Below are 19,088 nucleotides of genomic sequence, written 5' to 3'. Positions count from 1 at the left end.
TTTTGTATATGTGTTGTCTGCTTGTTTAATTAAGAGTGGTATGTAGTATGGCCCACTAACATTGGTAGTAAACTCGATATTCAATAAAAATCGAACGTATGCTCTTGATCCCAAGCTCATGACATTAAACAAAGGACAGTGGACATGTCTTAAGGGACTTTTGGCCCATTTGACAAACATTCATTCTTTAGACCAACTCAAGTGCAACTCTAAAGTCTCCCGAGTCCTCCGTGAGAATAGCTTTGTCTCCTAGCGCTTCCTGCATAGCTGACTGCACACTCTCTGCCTTTCTCCTCCAGTGTGTTCTGAGCTTATGTTCACGCATGCCAGTTGTAGCTGTAACTCACTGAGCTGCCCCTACCCATGTGGCTCCATGATCAGCACATGTGCGCACTGTTCTGCTTGTTCCCCACAGTCATTGAAGTGACACTCTAACATCCTCATCTTAAAGAAAGAGACCACGGCAAAGAGCAAGGAAATATGCCCAAGTTCTCCTAGCAGAAGGGATAGGGCATGTTGTAGGCTCTGTCTCCTGGCAGGAGTGAAGTTCGTCTCTTATTAATGACTGCCATCCCCTGGGACAGCTCCACGCTGCCTTAGGTCCTTGGTCAATGCTGAGCAGTAGTGTGTGCTACAGAAATAACAGGGATTTCAGAACCTTTGCTGTGGCTGAGGATGCTTCTCTGCTTTGAAGAGGACTGGATGCCAACCCTTCCTCACTTGAAGCTGTCTGTCCACCCCATCTGCCCCGCTTTGTCCCCTGTCCTCCTTACCATGCTCCATGCAGACTTTAAGTTACTGCTTTCCCTAGCAAAGGAAAGCAGATCTCTAACCTGTCTGAGAAAGGGGAGAGTGCAGCTGAGACAGGGGAAGAGTGAACCTGAGAGGGGAGATAGATGCAAAAGGAAGTGTGGAGCCTAACGAAAGCAGAATGTCCCCAACATCACATCCCCAGAACAAGGTTTCCTTGACAGGCCAGACAGTGCCCTTTGTTTTCACTTAATGTGCAGTAAGGATAAACTAATGGGTGTGTCATAAATGGTCAGATCACGTGTGGCATCAGCTGACACTCCAGCTAACAAAATCTGTGTGCAACCTTGGCCCAGTGCACTGCAGGAGGGAAGAGCCAGCAGGGACCCATCAATCTTCTGCCAGCAGCGAGGACAGACAGCATGAGCACAGCCGGAAAAGTAAGAAAAAGATCTTGCTGTTGGGAATATATTCTCACTAACTTGCTAAAAGATGCTGACTTCTAACTCAGAAATGACGTGCACTGAAGGCAGGGTGTGATGTGTGCTATAGCACAGGGTGTGCACTGCACGACTGTGCAGCCCGGCTGCTGCTAAATACCTTTAACAAGAGCACACAGACTCTAGATCTGGGGCCGTCCTCCCTTCCTCACTAACTCTGCAGCACAGGGAATTCATTCTGAGCAACTGTGATTACCTTGTAAACAGAAAGTTGTAAAGAGATCTTCTGCAGAGAAGTCTGTGTTTATGTCGAGATACCTTAGTGGGCTGTCCTTTGGAATCACAGGTTTCTATTTTTTTGTTTGTTTGTTTAGTTTGTCTAGACACGGTTTCTCTGTAACAGCCTTGCCTGTCCTGGAAATCACTGTGTAGACCAGGTTGGCCTTGAAGTAACAGAGATCCACCTACCCCTGCCTCCCAAGTGATAGGATTAAAGGCGTGCACTACCACAGTCCAGCGCGTACTCATAGATTTCTTATGAAAACAGTAAAGTTAAATCTGTCAATAGTTTCATAAGAGAAATTTGACTCGGGAACATAGTAGAACTGACCCAATAACCTTTAGATAAAATATCTGGTAAGAGGTGGATTGATTTCTAAACTTTAGGATCATCCAAGTGATTTACATTACCATGCACACTCTGATTTGGAGGGGTCCATTACTGGACAACTCATAAACTCTCTAGAAGCTCTATAGAACTGTTTCTTTTCTCTTAAAAAAATCATCCAGCTTTACATCAATTAATTCTAAGAAAAACTGATTCACTTGCTAACACTGAGAATACACACATGTGATACTAGGATTTCCACAAAGCCCCCTTACTTGTTCAATCTGTATATGGTACTGAAGACACGCAAGCAGTCACTCAGCACAAACAACTGATCCGTGCTATCCAACTGCCTAATTATAATGCCTGTGTTTCTGTTGGCACAAGGGCTGTTTTAGGAGTGGGCCAAAGGTCCAACAGATCACAGTGAAAACAGGGGTTGGAGACTTCTGCATCCCAGTGTGACAGGATTCGGTATAGAAAAGATTGGGTGGAGAATCAGCACAGAAGGGGCAGTCACCAGTAGTTTTGTTCCAATTCACTTTGTTTTCTTTCAATCCTGGTCATGTTTAGGATGGCATATCACATTACAAGGAAAAGTACTAGGATAAAGAATGACTGAAAAAGTTAAAAGAAAGACTGAATTCATGCAGCATACGTGGAAACCCATTCCTATCAACCTAACAAGAATCCAGGGACTAGAGAATCCAGGCTCTTAGGTATACCCAATGATTTTAGTACCAATGAGCACAAGAATAAAAGATAGTGTTAGAGTGCCCCGAAAGAGCACACACCCATGCATCCCAGTATATGGCCTTTCCTTTCCTTACCTTCTACTATTGTATTACACGTTTTTAAGGGTGTTTTGACTCCTTATAAATGAGAAGAAATGTCCATTTCTATGTAACAATGGGTGGCAGACCTGGGACACAATTACAAAAATCTCCTTGGAGCTGCAGTAACCCTTCCTCTTCCAGGTGATCAAGTGCAAAGCAGCTGTGCTATGGGAGACCAAGAAGCCCTTCTCCATCGAGGACATAGAAGTCGCACCCCCAAAGGCCCATGAAGTCCGTATTAAGGTAAAGTCCCTTTTTACCGTCTAAAATATTAGGTTTGAAAAACTCAGAAAATACTCCATAGATGCGTCCACCTGTCCATTAACATCCCGTTTCATATGCTCACCCCAACAATAAATGAGCCTGTTGCTGAGCCTAGCTGTTGACATCAGCCGCTGAAAGTTCGAAGTTTAACAAAATCCCTGAAAACTTTTAAAAATATTTAAGTGTTTGTAAAGTGCTAAACATCTTGAGTCCAAAAGCAATTAATATTAGGTAATTTCTTGGTGCTCATTTCCTGTCTCTTTTTCCATACATAGCATCCATTTTTAGATATTGTATAAACTACATTTTGGGGGGTGACAATTCACAGGATGATCATTACCGTTTAAGCTGTTAATTGGGAGAAGAGATGAAAGCACGAAAAAAAAAAATCACGGCCCTACATCGAATCTGGAAGCAATAGGGGTTGTTAGCAAGCTCCTGAGAAGCCCCATTTCAGAACAGGTGTGCTAAACCTTCTCAATCGCTATCTTGGCTGAGTGAAATCAATCTCTTCTCTGTAGATGGTGGCCACAGGGGTCTGCCGCTCAGATGATCACGCGATTAGCGGAAGCATAACCACACCACTTCCTGTAGTTCTAGGCCACGAGGGAGCTGGTATTGTGGAGAGCATCGGAGAAGGGGTGACTTCTGTCAAACCAGGTACAGAATTCTTTACCATCAGGGCTTGTGCTTTCTCTCTGATTGATCCAAGCGCATCCATCCAAAAGAGGAGCCCAGGCAGTAGGAGACTTGAAATCTGGCACAAGGTCACAGGGTTTCCACCCCTTCCTCCCTTCAAGCCTCTGTCCTGGGCATCCAATCATGTCTTTTCTCTTTCAACATCTATTTATCATCTACCAGGTGTCAGGTGCCGAGTTAGAGTCCCCACTGTGACCTTCAGAGTTCACAGTCTGCTAAGTTCCACTTCAGTGTCGCTGAGCACCAGGGACTTTTCAGGATCCAAACAGACCTACAAATGGGGCAAAGGCAAGACCTGCAGGTCCAGGTTCTGAGTGCCTAGATGTAGGGAAGCTGCTCTGTGCTGAGTTCAGAGACCCGACTGCTCGCCTGGCTTCAGAATGCCTCTCCTGTAGGATGCCATAGGTTTAACCGCATTGCATCCACATGATGGTTTTCTCTTCACTATATGCTCTTCCTTCTCCGATATAGAAGAATAATATAATATAAGAGGAAACTCCAGTGGGAAAAACATGGCCAAAGGCCTCCAAACACAAACACCATTTTATTATCACTAATTGGGGCTCGAGATGGTGGGTGACACATTGCTTTGTCTATAGCAGAAAAAAATTGATAGTTCATAAACAATTATTTTTAAAAATTCACCTTTTCTTTCTCAGGGGAAACCTCTAACTCAGTGTTGAGGACTGAGATGTCCAGAGCAAGTCGTCCCTTCTCTGTCACATTTCAGTCTGCGTCCTCAAAAACAACTAAGATTATTCTTAAAGCATTCGTTTCATAATAAGAGAAGCACAATCACTTTGAAAAACCAAAACATGGTGATGGAGAAACAACTCAGTGGGTGAGGTCATTCTGTTAGACAGTTGACAGTCACCTGTAACTCCAGCTGCTCGGGACCCAACGCCCTCTGCTGGCCTTCAAGGGCACACACACACAGACACACACACACATACACAGACACACACAAGCGCATACACACATGGATCCTCGGACATGCACATAAAAACAGGACAAATCTTTTTAAGAAGTAAAAAGTTAGCTATTAAAAGTCTCATTTTAATTTTATAATGAAATTTAGTTTGTTTTAAGTTTATTATAAAATATTTCCTCCATTATGTTTGTTTTTATTTTAGTTTTACTGTAACTATTATGGAAAATATCAGATTTCTCCAACATCCAATAGGAAGTTAGCAACTCATGACAACTAAAGTATATATTTATACTTAGCAGTGAGTATATCTAAGGTTTGATCTGGCTAATATGTGTGAAGCCCCCAGAGAATGAGTCTCACAAGGAGAGTTAACTGCTGATCCGTGGAAATGGATGTTTTTACATTTCCCTTTACTTTTGGAAAATTTCAGGCATATATAAACCTGGATGAATAGTAAGGCGGCAAGGCAAGGACCCATGCATGACTGTACAGGAAGTTCTTTTGTGTGTTAATATAAAGCAAACCTAAAGGTCAGAATAGCAAAACAGTCAGTCATTGGTTCTTACCTCTACCTCAGTCTGAAACGGGAATCCTGGCTCCAGGAACCTCAGAAAGAGACCGAGAGCTGTCTCCTCCCGTTTTATATTCCTCACTATTTCTGGGATTAAGGGCGTGCACCACTACCGCCCAGTCTCTATGGTAAACTAGAGTGTCTCCTGAGATTAAAGGTGCATGTCACCATGGCCTGGTCTGTAAGGCTGGCCAGTGTAGCTGTTTTACTTTTCTGATCTTCAGGCAAGCTTTATTTGTTAAAATACAAATGAAATACCACTACACATGACATAGTGCAAAGGGGCCATATCTCTGGGAAACCTTTCTAAGACACACATCCCTACAGGAAAGCTTCATATTCCTGCCTTGTTAATTCCTGAATAAATATTTAAGTGATTTTCTTGTTTCCCCTCCAGGCGATAAAGTCATCCCACTATTTTCTCCGCAATGTGGAAAATGCAGAATTTGCAAGCACCCGGAGAGCAACTTCTGTATGAAGAATGAGTAGGTTTCTCACTGTCTTCTTGCACATTTAGGGTGCACACTGGTTTTCCTCTGTCTCATGTCCTTTGTTTGCTGTGTTTCACTGGCTAGTTTGGCAAACCCTCGGGGGACTTTGCTTGATGGCACTACCAGGTTCACCTGCAAGGGGAAGCCAATCCACAACTTCACCAGCACCAGCACCTTCTCCCAGTACACTGTGGTAGATGAAATGGCAGTGGTTAAAATCGATGCGACTTCACCCCTGGACAAAGTCTGCATCATCGGCTGCGGGTTCTCAACTGGCTATGGCTCTGCTGTCAAAGTCGCCAAGGTAAGATGGACAGTGGCCCATGGACCAAGCTACATACATATTGTTGAGACCAAAGGGAAGAAATTGCTCACAGGCATCAGAGAGTGTTTTTGTAGAAAAGATAAGTCTGTCCAACTCCAGTGAGAATTCCCTCCACACACTCAAGAAAAGCTCTATAATAATATGCATCCAGTTCTGCCTACTTCCCAAAGAAACTGGGCTCTCATAGAAATTGTTTGAAACTTAAGTAGATCCGCAGCTGTAACACTTTGCATTTGCTGTTGTCTGTAAAGCTCTGTTATGTCCCAGTCCCAAGATACACTTGAGCAATAAAACATGTTTTAAAGAGTCAGAAACTGGAACACTTGGCCATTTGGGACAAATGGAAGATTTTAAAGTGGAGATGTCATCACTGTTATCTCTAAAGTAAGCCAAAGTGGGGAGATCTGCACGGCACAAATGCTGTCACCAGTGTTTTTAAAATAAAGACCAGCACTGCTACTGAGAGCCAACCTGCCTGCATGGTGTAAATTTCCTGAAAAGAAAACTGGGGCCTAGTGGTGAACCAGGACTTAAGGCACTGGACCAGTGCAGCCCCTCTGAGCTGCCTGATGTTCTTTGAAAGAGCATCACGATGAACGTGAGCTCTGATAAAGGCCAGCTGGGGCCAGGGTTGTCTCCTTCTTTATGGAGATTGAGAACAAACCTTAACAGCAACATTTTCCCAGCAAACCTAAACTTTGGTTGTGTTAGAGGTCTACCTTTTCTACAGTTTCTGTCTCTCAGTGTGTGCACATCACATGAGAAACAGCTCCTTTAGCTAACCTCAACTGTGTGTGACCTAGTATATCCTAAGCGAGTTTGGTAGTAGATCCTTTAAAATCTCAGTCTATGACTCTAGGATTCTCCCACATCATTTTCATAGGTTGATGGTGTTGATTAAAATATTAATAGGAAAATAAGTCCAGAAGGAATTGGAATGCTGAAGAAAATGCACCTTTTTATTATAGATGAAAATAATGCTGATTCTGAGTTATGAGAAAGTAAATGTTTTATTTCCATAATTACAATCTTGTTTTTATTTTGTGGCTTTCAAACCAAGTGTAGTTACTCCTTGTGCAGTTGCTCATCTGTTTCAACAGGAGGACTGAGGGAGCCTCACAAGCCATGGGTACTTGTGGTCAAGGATTTCAGTCATTATTATTAAAATATAGACCATCTATTGTTTCAGAATTTTTTCCTTTGCCTCTAAAAGTCAGGATTAAAGTCTCACAAAGACAACATTGGTCTCTTGATGTATTTCTTAAAATTTCCTGTCCACTTTGCTGTTACACCTAGGATGACTTGTCAATGCTGCCCAGATGACTTCTGCTCCAGTTACCCTGGTGGTGACTACTGAATGATAGTGAATCAAGGAGTTAATGATTGAAGGGTGGTTGGATTGCAGTGCAGTCGCATGGAGTAACCATGATCATTTGTTTCTGTTTGGGTACAAATTTCACTCCAGTCCCTGGTGTGCATATCCAAGGATCTGAGATATTTTAGTGGAAGCTCCATTACAGGTCCCCTCTCCCATCTCTCTCCAAACCCTGCTGCATCTCAGAAAGCCCACCAAATGGTGGCCCCTGTTGTAAGGATGCTATTTGTTTGTCCCAGGCTGCCCATAACCCAAATAATCACAAAGAAATTGTGTTAATTACAATACTGCTTTGTCTATTTGTGTATGCATATTTTTAGTTCACTCTTATCTCTTAAATTAACCCATTTTTATTATTTTATATTTTACCATGAGTCTCATGGCCTACTGGCAAGGTTTAATCAGGCTGATTGTGTCTTCTCCTGTGGCAGCTCCATGGCATCTCCTGACTCTGTCTTCCTTATCCCAGCATTCAGTTTAGTTTTTCCCACCTTGCTCTGTTCTGCCCTGTTCTAGGTCCAAAACAGTTTCTTTATCAATCAATGGTAATCACAGCATACAGAGTGGAATACAACATCAGGCCCCTTCTCCAGTGATGCTCAAAACCACTCCCACAGAGTATTTAAATTGCCCCCCAGTAAACAGACAAATGGTTTTCTCCTCTCTGGGGGGAGGCACGCTGGAAGGCTATCCAGGAGTACTGAATCCATTAAACCTGGGCACTTTCTAATTTGGTTTGACTTGGTCTGATTTGGATGGCTGAATTGGCTGAGAGGCTTACTGGGTTACAGAAATTTTCCCGTTTCATGTATACAAATTGCTTTTGTGTATGTATAAGAGGTTATTGTGTGGCCTGGGAAGAGGAAAGTCATTGCCATGTTGAGTTCAAAGATCGTCCAGTACAGCTGGTCTCACAGGGGATTCCCATTGGATTAGAATGGGGTTCCACCTGCAGAGATTCCAATTACTGGTAGAGGCTGTTACTGGATCCTGAGATGAACAAAAAAATGATAACTCCCCAGATATATCTAATATAGAACAAATTTTGAGAGTCACTGTTGAACCTCTTTGGGCAGCTATAGCCAGAAGAGGTTTTGGAAGCAGGTGGAATGACATCTGAGAGGCCATGACAGAGGACAAAGCAAGGTGCCTTGTGCAGCATGGAGCACTGCCTAGCAATCACTCTTTGGTCCATCTTTTGAATTTTCTGCACACATAGGTGACCCCAGGCTCCACCTGTGCTGTGTTTGGCCTTGGAGGTGTCGGTCTGTCTGTCATCATTGGCTGTAAAACAGCTGGAGCAGCCAGGATCATCGCTGTGGACATCAACAAAGACAAGTTTGCGAAGGCCAAAGAATTGGGTGCCACTGAGTGCATCAACCCTTTGGACTACAGCAAACCCATCCACGAAGTAATCCAGGAAATGACAGATGGAGGTGTGGACTTCTCCTTTGAAGTAATCGGTCGCCTTGACACCATGGTAGGTGCTGTGGCATGCCTTGAGATCTGTCCTTCTGCCATCCATAATGTGCTCCAGACAGAAGAATAGAAATCTCATGCAGAAAGCTATTTTAGATGGTATTTTTCCATCTCTTGTTTTCTTCTCATATTTATTAATCCACTGCTGTGATAAACATTTGAATTTGTCTCAAGTAATAATGCTCCATTAATTATTAGTACAGGAAAGCTTTTCATTGAGCTTTTTTTTTTTGTAAAAATCAATTCATCAAGGGAAATTAAAAACAAATTTTGGACCTAAAAGGATAAATAGATTTTTTCCACATTCTTAATATTATACAACATTTGATATTAACTATTCTGAAAAGCATTTCCAAGTCTCATCATGTGGCCAAAAGCAATAATGAGTAATATGGGTCCAAGTATTATTTCATTAGCATCAAACATGTAGAGGAGTGGCTGCTTTAAAGGATCACCATGTTTTCATCTCAGAAACACCATGTCAGGCAACAAAAACACCAGATCTGCATGTTGGAGTAAATACTTTTCAAAATAAAATTTACAGATTCTGTCGTAGCCCCTAAATTTAAGAGATACATATTTTGGCTCTCTATCTCTGTCTCTCTTCTCTCTCTGTCTATCTCTCCCACCATTCTCACACCCAGGGACTGGACTCTACCCCACTCTGCCACCTTCTATCTCCTCTCCCTCCCTCCAAAAAAAAGAAGAATAAGAAAAGAGATGCACATTTTGTGGGGTTATTTATGATCTACACGAAATAGTGCAGTAAACTACTTAGCATGGAGCCAGTTGCCACGTGGTAAGCCCTCAATTAAGGTCAGCTGGGGATAATGATAAGAAAGGCTATTGCCAAGTGTAGAGTGCTTAAACTTTTGAAACGAACATTCTTCATATAGTTGCAGACACCATACATTACTAAGTATTTAACTTCTCCAGTTATATATCAGCCAACCTAAGACCTCTGGAGTTCTAGAGAAGCATCCCCAGAGACCTAAAGAATCACCATTATGGAGGTCCTCCAGAAAGCTTTGGCAGAGTTGGAAATAAAGAATGGGAATGGTGCCCTGAGAGTGACATTCTTCTCAGCCTCGAACTGAGACTAGATGTCAAGAGAGGCTAGCCTCTCCTCTGTGAGTGGGGAGCCTTCAACGTTCAGGGTTCTGGCTTCCCACGGCCATCAAGGACGATGTGTCAGTGGATCGGAAGAACCAAAAGTCTGATACCCACATGTTCTGAGGACATCTGGTTTTCTAAATGTCATGTTTCAAAATCAAAATACCAGGCAACATGCATATTTGAGGATTAAATACCATCTTTTACAACAGAATTTTAAATGAAAGAATTGAAAGTGGAAACTTTGGATGTCTCCAGATAACAGAATAATGTAAACCAATGCACACACTGGATTCACAGCCACTGAAAACTTGCCCGTTCTTGATCTAAGCCCCACAGTAGGGACGTGTTATAAAGGGAGGTGGACAAATAGATAAGAGACAACTTCTGATGCTGTCACCATTACATCTTCACCATCTAAATTCTGTCTTAGAGTGCAAACTTCAAAACTGTAGTTAATGGACAATGACAGCGAGTGAACCTACGCATAGGCGCCTGAGAGTCACGTGATGAGGAAACAGTGTTCTCCTTGGAGGACCCAGACTGCACAGGCTCCCAATGGGACTTGCTTCTTTATTAGTTGATAAGGAAGAATTGAACATAAAATCACCCATTCACTCCTTTTCTCAAAATATTTCTCTGCACATATCTTCATATGAAATGAACTGTGTATTGTGAGTAGACCACAAGAATATCCACTTTAAGTATTATTTATGTTCCAGATGTCTTCCCTGTTAAGCAGCCACGCATCATGTGGTGTAAGTGTCGTTGTTGGGGTGCCTCCTAATTCCCAAAGCCTCTCTGTGAACCCCTTGCTGCTGCTTCTGGGACGGACGTGGAAAGGAGCAATATTTGGAGGTATGTATTCACAGCTGAGGATCAAGTTCTGTATGTGTTCTTGTGTGTCAAGGTGGACATGTGGATATGTTTGGAGACAGAGAACATTTGATGTAGCTACAGGAACAATCAGCCTTGTTCATTGACTCTGGGGGTCTCAGTAGCCTACAGTCATGGTCAGGCTAGACTTCCTAGTCAGCCAATCCCAGGAAGGTCCCAATTTCCTCTGTGCAGACCTGGAGTTACAGGCTCCCCCAGCACTGAAACCACTGTTAAATGTTACTGGATTTGTTTATGTGTTTTGGTTTTTATTCTGGAGATCAACACAGCAGACATGACAACCTCTCCCTTTACCTGAACCCATACCCCTAAAAGAAACAGTCCAGAGAGGAAGCTATTGACTAGAATTCTTAAAAATTGTGACAAGCGTTCTCAAGCATGGGTCTCCATAGTTAGTGGCTTCAGGTGGGTGGTGATGAGGAAGGACTCAGTTTTATTTATTGAAAGTTTGGCCATACTCCGGTGAGAACATAAGTAACACACATTGGAATTGTTCTATTTTTTTTCTTTGAGAGAGTCACAGGCTGGACCGGAGAGGACTGGGAAGTGAGTGTCATCATGGGCATTGTGTGAAATTCCCAGATAATCAATAAAAATCTAATGTCAGAAAAAAACAAACAAAAAGAACTTCATTACCTGAACCATATTCCCAGCTTTGAGGATCTAATTCCTGACTTTTTTCAGAATTTCTTCCCTTTGGTAACAGAAAAGTTCTTAGAAGGCAGCATGAAAATCATGTTCTCTCTACAGCAAGAACTGATGCAGAAAATACCAAGAGAGGCTGCTCTGCTTGCCATAAACGAGCCAGGGCTTTCCTGGCTTCTTCTACTTGGGTCTCTAAGGCCCAAAAATGCCTCACAGGATGAAGAGAGCCCAAGGCAGTAATGTTTGCCTACACTCCTTTCCTTTGGATATAAACATCTGCACTGATTTCTCTAGGAAAGATCTACTAAGCTGCCGTCACCAGCCATGGACCCTGACATCAGCTGGCATGTTATAAGTCATTAACGCCATGCAGAGGGTGTTTGAGTCCCGCGTCTGCTGCTCAGGTGGCAGCATGGGCACTGTTAGGAACTTGGTTTCTTTGGAAGATCTCTTGTCTAATTCTCCTGCCTGCCCCCTGGCTGCATCTCACGGTGCTGCTCTCTCCTTTCAGGCTTTAAGAGTAAAGATTCTGTCCCCAAGCTTGTGGCTGATTTCATGGCTAACAAGTTTCCATTGGAGCCATTAATTACCCATGTTTTACCTTTTGAGAAAATCAATGAGGCGTTTGAGCTGCTTCGCTCTGGAAAGAGGTGAGAGCTTTAAGATTCTTTGTATGGGGTGGGTGGAAGAAAAAGACTATTTTTACGGTAGGGGAAATGGCCAACAGAAATGAAGAAGAAATGGGATAGGCGCAAAAATGGGACTTCGGTGACCGTTCAGACTCTGCATGCACATGTACAACCCAGGGCATTTTATAAGGCTCAGCCTCAGTTTTCACAGTCTCTAAAATGGAGAAAATTTGATAATCGACCTCATAGTGCTGCTGCTTAGGATGAAGTTTAAATGAGACAATGCCTAAAAAGCTTCTACAAAGTGCATGGCAAATAGCCAGCATGAAATGTCTGTTATGGATGGTTTTCACTGAGACTCATAACACATGCTTTATTTATCCTCTGGGCACTGTGAGTTCTGGGAATGTGAACCAACACCTTATGTTTCATATTTCAGTATCCGGACTGTCCTGACGTTCTGAGACCATACTGATGCCTTCCTACTCCTGACCACTGCACCCCACTGAATCACGACACCAGCCACATACAGCGCTAATGTTGTTCCTTAGAGACACTGCCAATAAAGTACTCATGTAAGCTTTCTGCAAGAAACTGAATTTTCTATGATTCTGTTTTCAACCCCAAGTGAGAGCTACCACACATCAGATGGGGAGCTGCAGGGTGCCCAGCCTTCCTTCTGTTTTGATTGACCTCTGTCATCTTTCCTACTGGGGACAATGTCTCTTGTGACATCTGGTATTCTTTTCTCTCTGGAATTCACAGATTGTCTTCATACATCAACATAATCTGCCTCTCCCAGAGGTTGGACTTGAGAAATCAATACCTCTAGTCCTACTTCATTGTTTAATGGTCCTAGCCTCATCTTTTCACCGGGTCCTCTGCTGTAACCAAGTCTTTCCCTGTCATGTGGGATAATTCTGTTAATAGTTGCCCATAAATTTAACATATGCCTCACAAAAGGTGAATGTGTATCAAATGAGAATATCACCTTCTTAGGCTATGGAAGAACTCACTGGATTTGAGGAGATTTAAGGAACTTATATTTCCACAAGTGTTTAGTGAGCTCTTCCATAGTCTTGGGGATACCTGTCATTTGGTGGTTGTTCATGTTGGTGACTGGATAAATTAAGGCTGGTTATTTGATAACCTTGGAATCTACTCTCTAATTTCATAGTATAATTGGTTGATTCTCCTTTAAACCCCTCTGTGAGTATCTGCATATCTCTATTATCAGTTTTTGTTTCTTTTTAAGATTCATTTATTTATTTAGTATACATTATTCTCAGTAGTCTCTCTGCATGTATGCCTGCAGGCCAGAAGAGGGCACCTGATCTCACTACAGATGGCTGTGAGCCACCATGTGGTTGCTGGGAATTGAACTCAGGACCTTTGGAAGAACAAGCAGTGCTCTTAACCACTGAGCCATCTCTCCGCCCTCTATTTTCTGTTTCAGTGAGTTTTTTGAAGGCCTGTACTTATCAATTTCTCACAGTTGGCACTGATGTCAACCAATGTTTTTAGAAATAAAACAAGAATTACCAAACCAAAAATGATTATAATAGATGTCACGTGAATCCCAAGTAATTACCTTATCATTTAATTGTTTGATTTTCAAACCATCCATTGTAGAATCATGCAGAGATCTAACTCCCTTTAACATAATATTGTTTCACATTTTCTACTTTGGAAAAAAGTCTCTCTCTCTCTCTCTCTCTCTCTCTCTCTCTCTCTCTCTCTCTCTCTCTCTGGCTAACTCCACCCTTTAAGAATTCCGAGTTGTCTCCCCAAGTCTGCTGACGATGACGCTGAAGTGTAAGGCTGCTGTCATCGTGTAGCAGGGACTGGGCTGAGAACACAGGCGATGCACGGCCTGGCTGAGGACAGGCGCTACAGATGATGCATATCTGTGAGCTGGGACTATGTGACAGTTGCCTGAGTAGGTGTCCAGGGGGCTCCCCTAGTGTGGCTGCAGCCTGAGGAGAGGGTCTGGGGGAAGTGCACAATCCACAGGGAGGAGACCACCTGAAAGGCAGAAACAGGGAAATGGGTAACAGCAGCAGCGTGGAGGGCAGGGAGCATAGAGCAGATGGTACTGAAGGCAGAGCCGGCCCTGGGTGAGGGAACAACTCCGGGGTATTCAGAGCCCAGGCACTGTGGTGTTTGGGGTTTGTGGAGACTACTGCAGAAGGGCTGCTACAGGGAATAATACCAAAGTCACTCGGGGGGTTCAGGGGAGGAAAGTAAAATTCAGGTGATGCAGCTCCAGTGCATGGTGGTGGCTGCAAAGCCACAGGCAAGCAACCATCTTGGGAAATTACACCCCAAAGGTTGGATGCCAGATGACATGTTAATCTAATTAATCATTATCAATAAAAGCTCAGAGTCAGATATCAAAAGAACACGAAAGATCAGAGAAGCAGAGAGCAGGCAGCACTTGCCTCCTACTTCTTCCTTTCCTCCATCCTAAAGGACCTACAGACTCTCTCTGCCCTGCCTTACTACTTCCTGTCTACTCTCTGTCTACAGTCCTCCAAGCATCTATGATTAATTTAGGTCAACTAGTGTCTAGCTCCAACCTCTGACTCCAAGCAAGCTTTATTTGTCAGAATACAGTCAAAGTATCACACAACACTGAGGGGAAGCTCTTCACAGTTGATGGCTTCAGGCAGAGCTTGGGGTTGGGAAGAGGGGAGTGGGGAAAACTCAGCTGTCTTTACTGGGTAGGCCACTGGGCGCTTGCTTGTGTATATGGACAACACAAATTTGACTTGGTGTTTTGTTTTGTTTTGTTTGGGGGAAGCTAACACGGGGTGGGAGGGTAGACCTGGGAGGCATGTGAATGAGTGTGATTTGGGTGCATTATATAAATTCCCAATAGAAATACTATTTTAGAAAATATTCAAACAGACAATTGAAAAAGGAACCAATGATTTCAGGAATTGTACAACTAAGCAGGTGGATAAATTATGGAATACAATTAAGGAATTAAGGAATGAAAGAATTTGATAAGGCGCTAGAGATTCTAAAAAGAAGAACAACCAAAAACCTTGTAAATGAAATGATCAGTAAACCCAATTTTAGACACTCAGTGAGATGGCGCAGCAGGTGAAGATGCTTCTGTGAAAGCCTGGGACCCTCACAGGAAGGAGGAGAGAGGCTCTCTCCAGAGTGGCCCTCTGGCCTCCAAATGTGTACTTTTTAAAACATCAGTTGAGAGCTTCCACAGAGCAAGCAGTGGAGAGGACGTGAGGGCCTGAGGACTAACTCTAAGTCAGCACAGTCAGGCAACTAGAAAGAGGAAAAATAAGAAATAATAGGCAGAAATTTCAATGATTTGGGGACTAATTAAAATAGCCGTACGCAGTCTCCAGCTCACCAGCAAGCCCATCGAGATTCTATGGCATTCTTCACAGAACTGGAAAACTGTCTCTAAAACTAATGAGCAAGCACAAACCATCCTGCGTTACCAGAGTCCTGGGTGAGGAGAATGCCCAAGGCACAACCGCACTTGGTTTGCACGCAGGCCTCAGAGCCTTAGTAACAAAACAACATGGTGGTAGCACAAAACAGACCTCTAGACCAGCAGAATAGAAAACAAGACTGTAAATCAAACTACACTGGTGGGAACCATAGTTCCCCCAAAGAAACCCTGCCTACGCTAAGCATTCTAGAGAAGCTAGTCAACTGATTGGGATTTTAGTAATTGTGAAGAGGATGGAACACTTCAGGTCCAGAGGCAAAGTATCCTGGGCTATCTTAGCCCTTTAGATGTCCATTTATTGCCCACCGGAATCTGCATCATCATTGTGACTAGTAGGTAAATCCCTTTGGAAAGTTCAATCAGACCCTCTCCTCCATCAACCCAAAACCTTAGAACTTGATAAGCTCACACCTGTGGCCCAGACATTCCTCCAACCCGTTTTAGCCCATCTGACTGACCAACCCCGAACAATGTATTTGCAAAGTATCTGAATTTATTTACACTTTGTTCTGTTTCCATAACAACTTCACAAAAGTTCTACTATGTTGGGACATAGCATTTGGGGTAACCTATATCTGTACTCCCAGGCTATGCTATTACTAATACTTGGCTCCAGAATGTACTATTACTTCCATTGAGGAGAGATCTGTGTGATTTTTACAGTGACTTGGTTACAATGAACTGAATTTTAACAAAGGTACTGCAAACAAACACTGGAAAACAAAACAAAATGAAAAGCCAGCCTCCAAGAAATGTTTCGTGGAGAAACATATGACCATATGCAGAATCAAACCATAGTCCCTATCTTCTTTCTTATATAAAAATCAATTTTAGATAGATCGAAGGTCTTAATAAGACCCTGAAGACTTTGAAAATAGTGGAAGAACCCATGGGAAAACACTGTAAAATGCAGACCCAGGTAAGGCCTTTCTGCACAGCACATCATTCGCCCGGGAAATGAGTAGCTGAGTAAAACAGCCAAACAGCCTCCTGGTAACCTTTATCTGTGATGGGGGATATAATATGACAGTGAACAGAAATAGCACTATGCTATGAAAAAAATCACCATTTATTCTTAAGTTACTATGTATTTACACTGTTCTGATTCTGTATTACTAACTCCCTGGGGTCGTCTGCAGTATAGTACCCGTATCCTGTTGTGCTTCTGTTTCTGCAAGACCTTCAGGAAGATGGTGTGCATAAAACTTTACTTCATGATCTACAGAATCTACCCCACATGTGCTAAACACATCGATCTTTTTATGTGCTCAGAACACTGCAGAGAATCCCTGACCACCTCTGCTATTTATCAACTATGAGATTAGTTCTAAGACCTTGAACATCAAAGTCTCTGGATAAATATTGCCAATACTCTCTTCATGTTATTTACAGCAAACTCAGGATCCAAACTGGTAATACATTCTAACCTTGGGAAAGAAAGATCACAGCCACTCTCTGACAAGCTTTGGCTTCAGGGTCAAAGTAAAATGTTGTTCAAATTCTTGATATCTGGTGTTGGGTTTGTCTTGATTAAGAACATTAACCCAGGAAGTAGATTTTTTGCTGCTGGCAGCAGTTGAAGGCTATTTGATTCTTTGCACACACACAAAATGTAAATAAATGATGTTCTCTTTCCCAAATATCTGTTAAGTAAATATTAACCACAGAGACTTTGACAAAATCTTTGGCCTACAAAAGTCTGAAGTTGCATAGGATGACATATGAATTTCAGGCCGTCTGTATGCTTTTTTCCCATTAGGCATTACAAAATATGGAGGCTACCTTTGTGGGTAAAGAGCTGAATGAACTTTGGACTGCACCACACCCTCTTGGTAGTACAAAGAGCATGTGTCTCTTAATCAGGGAGCTGTGTGTTAAGGTCCTGGCAGTACCGATTACCAGCTTATGGAACCTTGCAAGACAGTATGGATGGTCAACCTCGAGACATCTCAGTCCTCTTGATACACCTGAAGGTGTCAGAATGGGACATCAAACCCAAACTGGGCACCTGGTCCACATGTGTGACAGAGTCTAGTCTAAAGACAGAAGAATTACCAACAATGATCATTCAGAGATAGAGGGAGGGAAGGGGTAAGGGAGGCAGGGAAGGAAGGAGAGAAGAAGAGGAGAGGGGGAGGGAGGGAGGGAGGGAGGAAAGGAAAGAAGGAGGAAAATAAGGAGGGAGAAATATGAATGGTCCCTAAGATACGTTGTTAAAATACAAGTTCAAAATCCAGTGTCCTTTGATGATATAGTGATCTGTCTGCGTGGTCACACCAGAAAACTCCATAACACCAGCCTTCCCGCCCACAGTTCCATTCTTGCTGTCTTAGAAAGGGCATTAGGGAATCTTTATACTTCTCTTACCTCACCTGTAATACTGGCTAACAAAACCTCTCTCATCGTGCTCCTCTTAAGGTCATGTAATAATGTAGGAAGAACTCCCGCTAGGGTTGTAAGAGCATAATAAACATCCATTAGCTTCTTACACATCTGAATTTCACAGAAAAACTGTGCCCTTCCATGACAGTGAACAGAGAGTACTCTCGTGGGACTCTTAAAGGTATTGGACTTTGGACCTAGTGTGCCACCTGACTCCTATCCAAACCATTGTAAACAAAGGTAGGTGGGGAGAGTGACAGCCATTCTCTGGAGGAGGTGCCTGATTTGATCATGTGACCACTAATAAGCTGTCGACAGCAGCACAAGTAAAATTGGACATGGACAACATTATTGTTCCTTTGACAACCCTAGAGAAGTGTAAAGTATATGCTTATGTATATATATTGCCCGCTTGCTTACTTAAGGAGTGATATGTACTCTGGTTCACTAACATTGGTAGCAAACACAATACTCAATAAAAATCAAATGCATGTTCTCGCACCCAAACTTATGACATTAAACAAAAAACAAAGGACATGAATTAAGGGACTTTTGGCCCATTTGACAAAACATTCATTTTTTAGACCAACTCAAGTGCAACTCTAAAGTCTCCCGAGTCCTCTGTGAGAATAGTTTTGTCTCCTAGCGCTTCCTGCATAGCTGACTGCACACTCTCTGCCTTTCACCTCCAGTGTGTTCTGAGCTTATGTTCACACATGCCAGTTGTAGCTGTAACTCACTGAGCTGCCTCTACCCATGTGGCTCCATGATCAGCACATGTGCGCACTGTTCTGCTTGTTCCCCACAGTCATTGAAGTGACACTTGAACTCATCCTTATCTTACAGAGAAGGAGTCAATGGCAAAGAGCAAGGAGATATGCCCAATTTCTCTCAGTAGAAAAAATAGGGCATGTGGCAGCCACTGTCTCCTGGCAGGAGTGGAGTCTGACTCTTACTCATGACTTTCCCACCCTGGACCAGCTCCATGCTTGTATCAGGTCCTTGGTCAATGCTGACTAGTAGTGTGTGCTGCAGAGATAGCAGGGGTCTCAGCACCTTTGCTGTGGCTGAGGGTACCCCTCTGCTTTGAAGAGGACTGGACACCAACCCTTCCTCCCCGAGGCTCTGTCCGTCCACCCCATCTGCCCCACATTTCTCCTGTCCTCCTTA

At 43.0% G+C, this 19,088-nt stretch overlaps 1 protein-coding gene across 1 annotated transcript; it reads left to right on the top strand.

The window, feature by feature from the left end:
* The first annotated feature begins 1,087 nt into the window (after positions 1 to 1,087).
* On the top strand, positions 1,088 to 12,639 carry LOC121445963 (alcohol dehydrogenase 1-like). Its single transcript, XM_041648162.1, has 9 exons — positions 1,088 to 1,190; positions 2,775 to 2,876; positions 3,419 to 3,557; positions 5,496 to 5,583; positions 5,674 to 5,893; positions 8,509 to 8,769; positions 10,604 to 10,739; positions 11,935 to 12,073; positions 12,492 to 12,639. Exons 1-9 carry the CDS (start codon positions 1,173 to 1,175, stop codon positions 12,514 to 12,516), a joined length of 1,128 nt encoding a protein of 375 aa, XP_041504096.1. The 5' UTR covers positions 1,088 to 1,172; the 3' UTR covers positions 12,517 to 12,639.
* The last annotated feature ends 6,449 nt before the right edge of the window (positions 12,640 to 19,088 follow it).

Source organism: Microtus oregoni, unplaced genomic scaffold (assembly GCF_018167655.1).
Source record: "Microtus oregoni isolate MIOR12 unplaced genomic scaffold, Mior012 000000F_ref0000247, whole genome shotgun sequence".
Taxonomy (NCBI): domain Eukaryota; kingdom Metazoa; phylum Chordata; class Mammalia; order Rodentia; family Cricetidae; genus Microtus; species Microtus oregoni.
The sequence above is the reverse complement of the archived record's forward strand: the minus strand, read 5'-3'. Positions and strand labels throughout refer to the sequence as shown.

What these genes read in the sequence shown, in the direction of transcription:
- LOC121445963 (XM_041648162.1), top strand. An exon ending in CCCATGAAGTCCGTATTAAG is followed by an intron (nt 2,877 to 3,418) that starts GTAAAGTCCCTT and finishes TCTTCTCTGTAG; the next exon opens with ATGGTGGCCACAGGGGTCTG. An exon ending in AACTTCTGTATGAAGAATGA is followed by an intron (nt 5,584 to 5,673) that starts GTAGGTTTCTCA and finishes TTCACTGGCTAG; the next exon opens with TTTGGCAAACCCTCGGGGGA.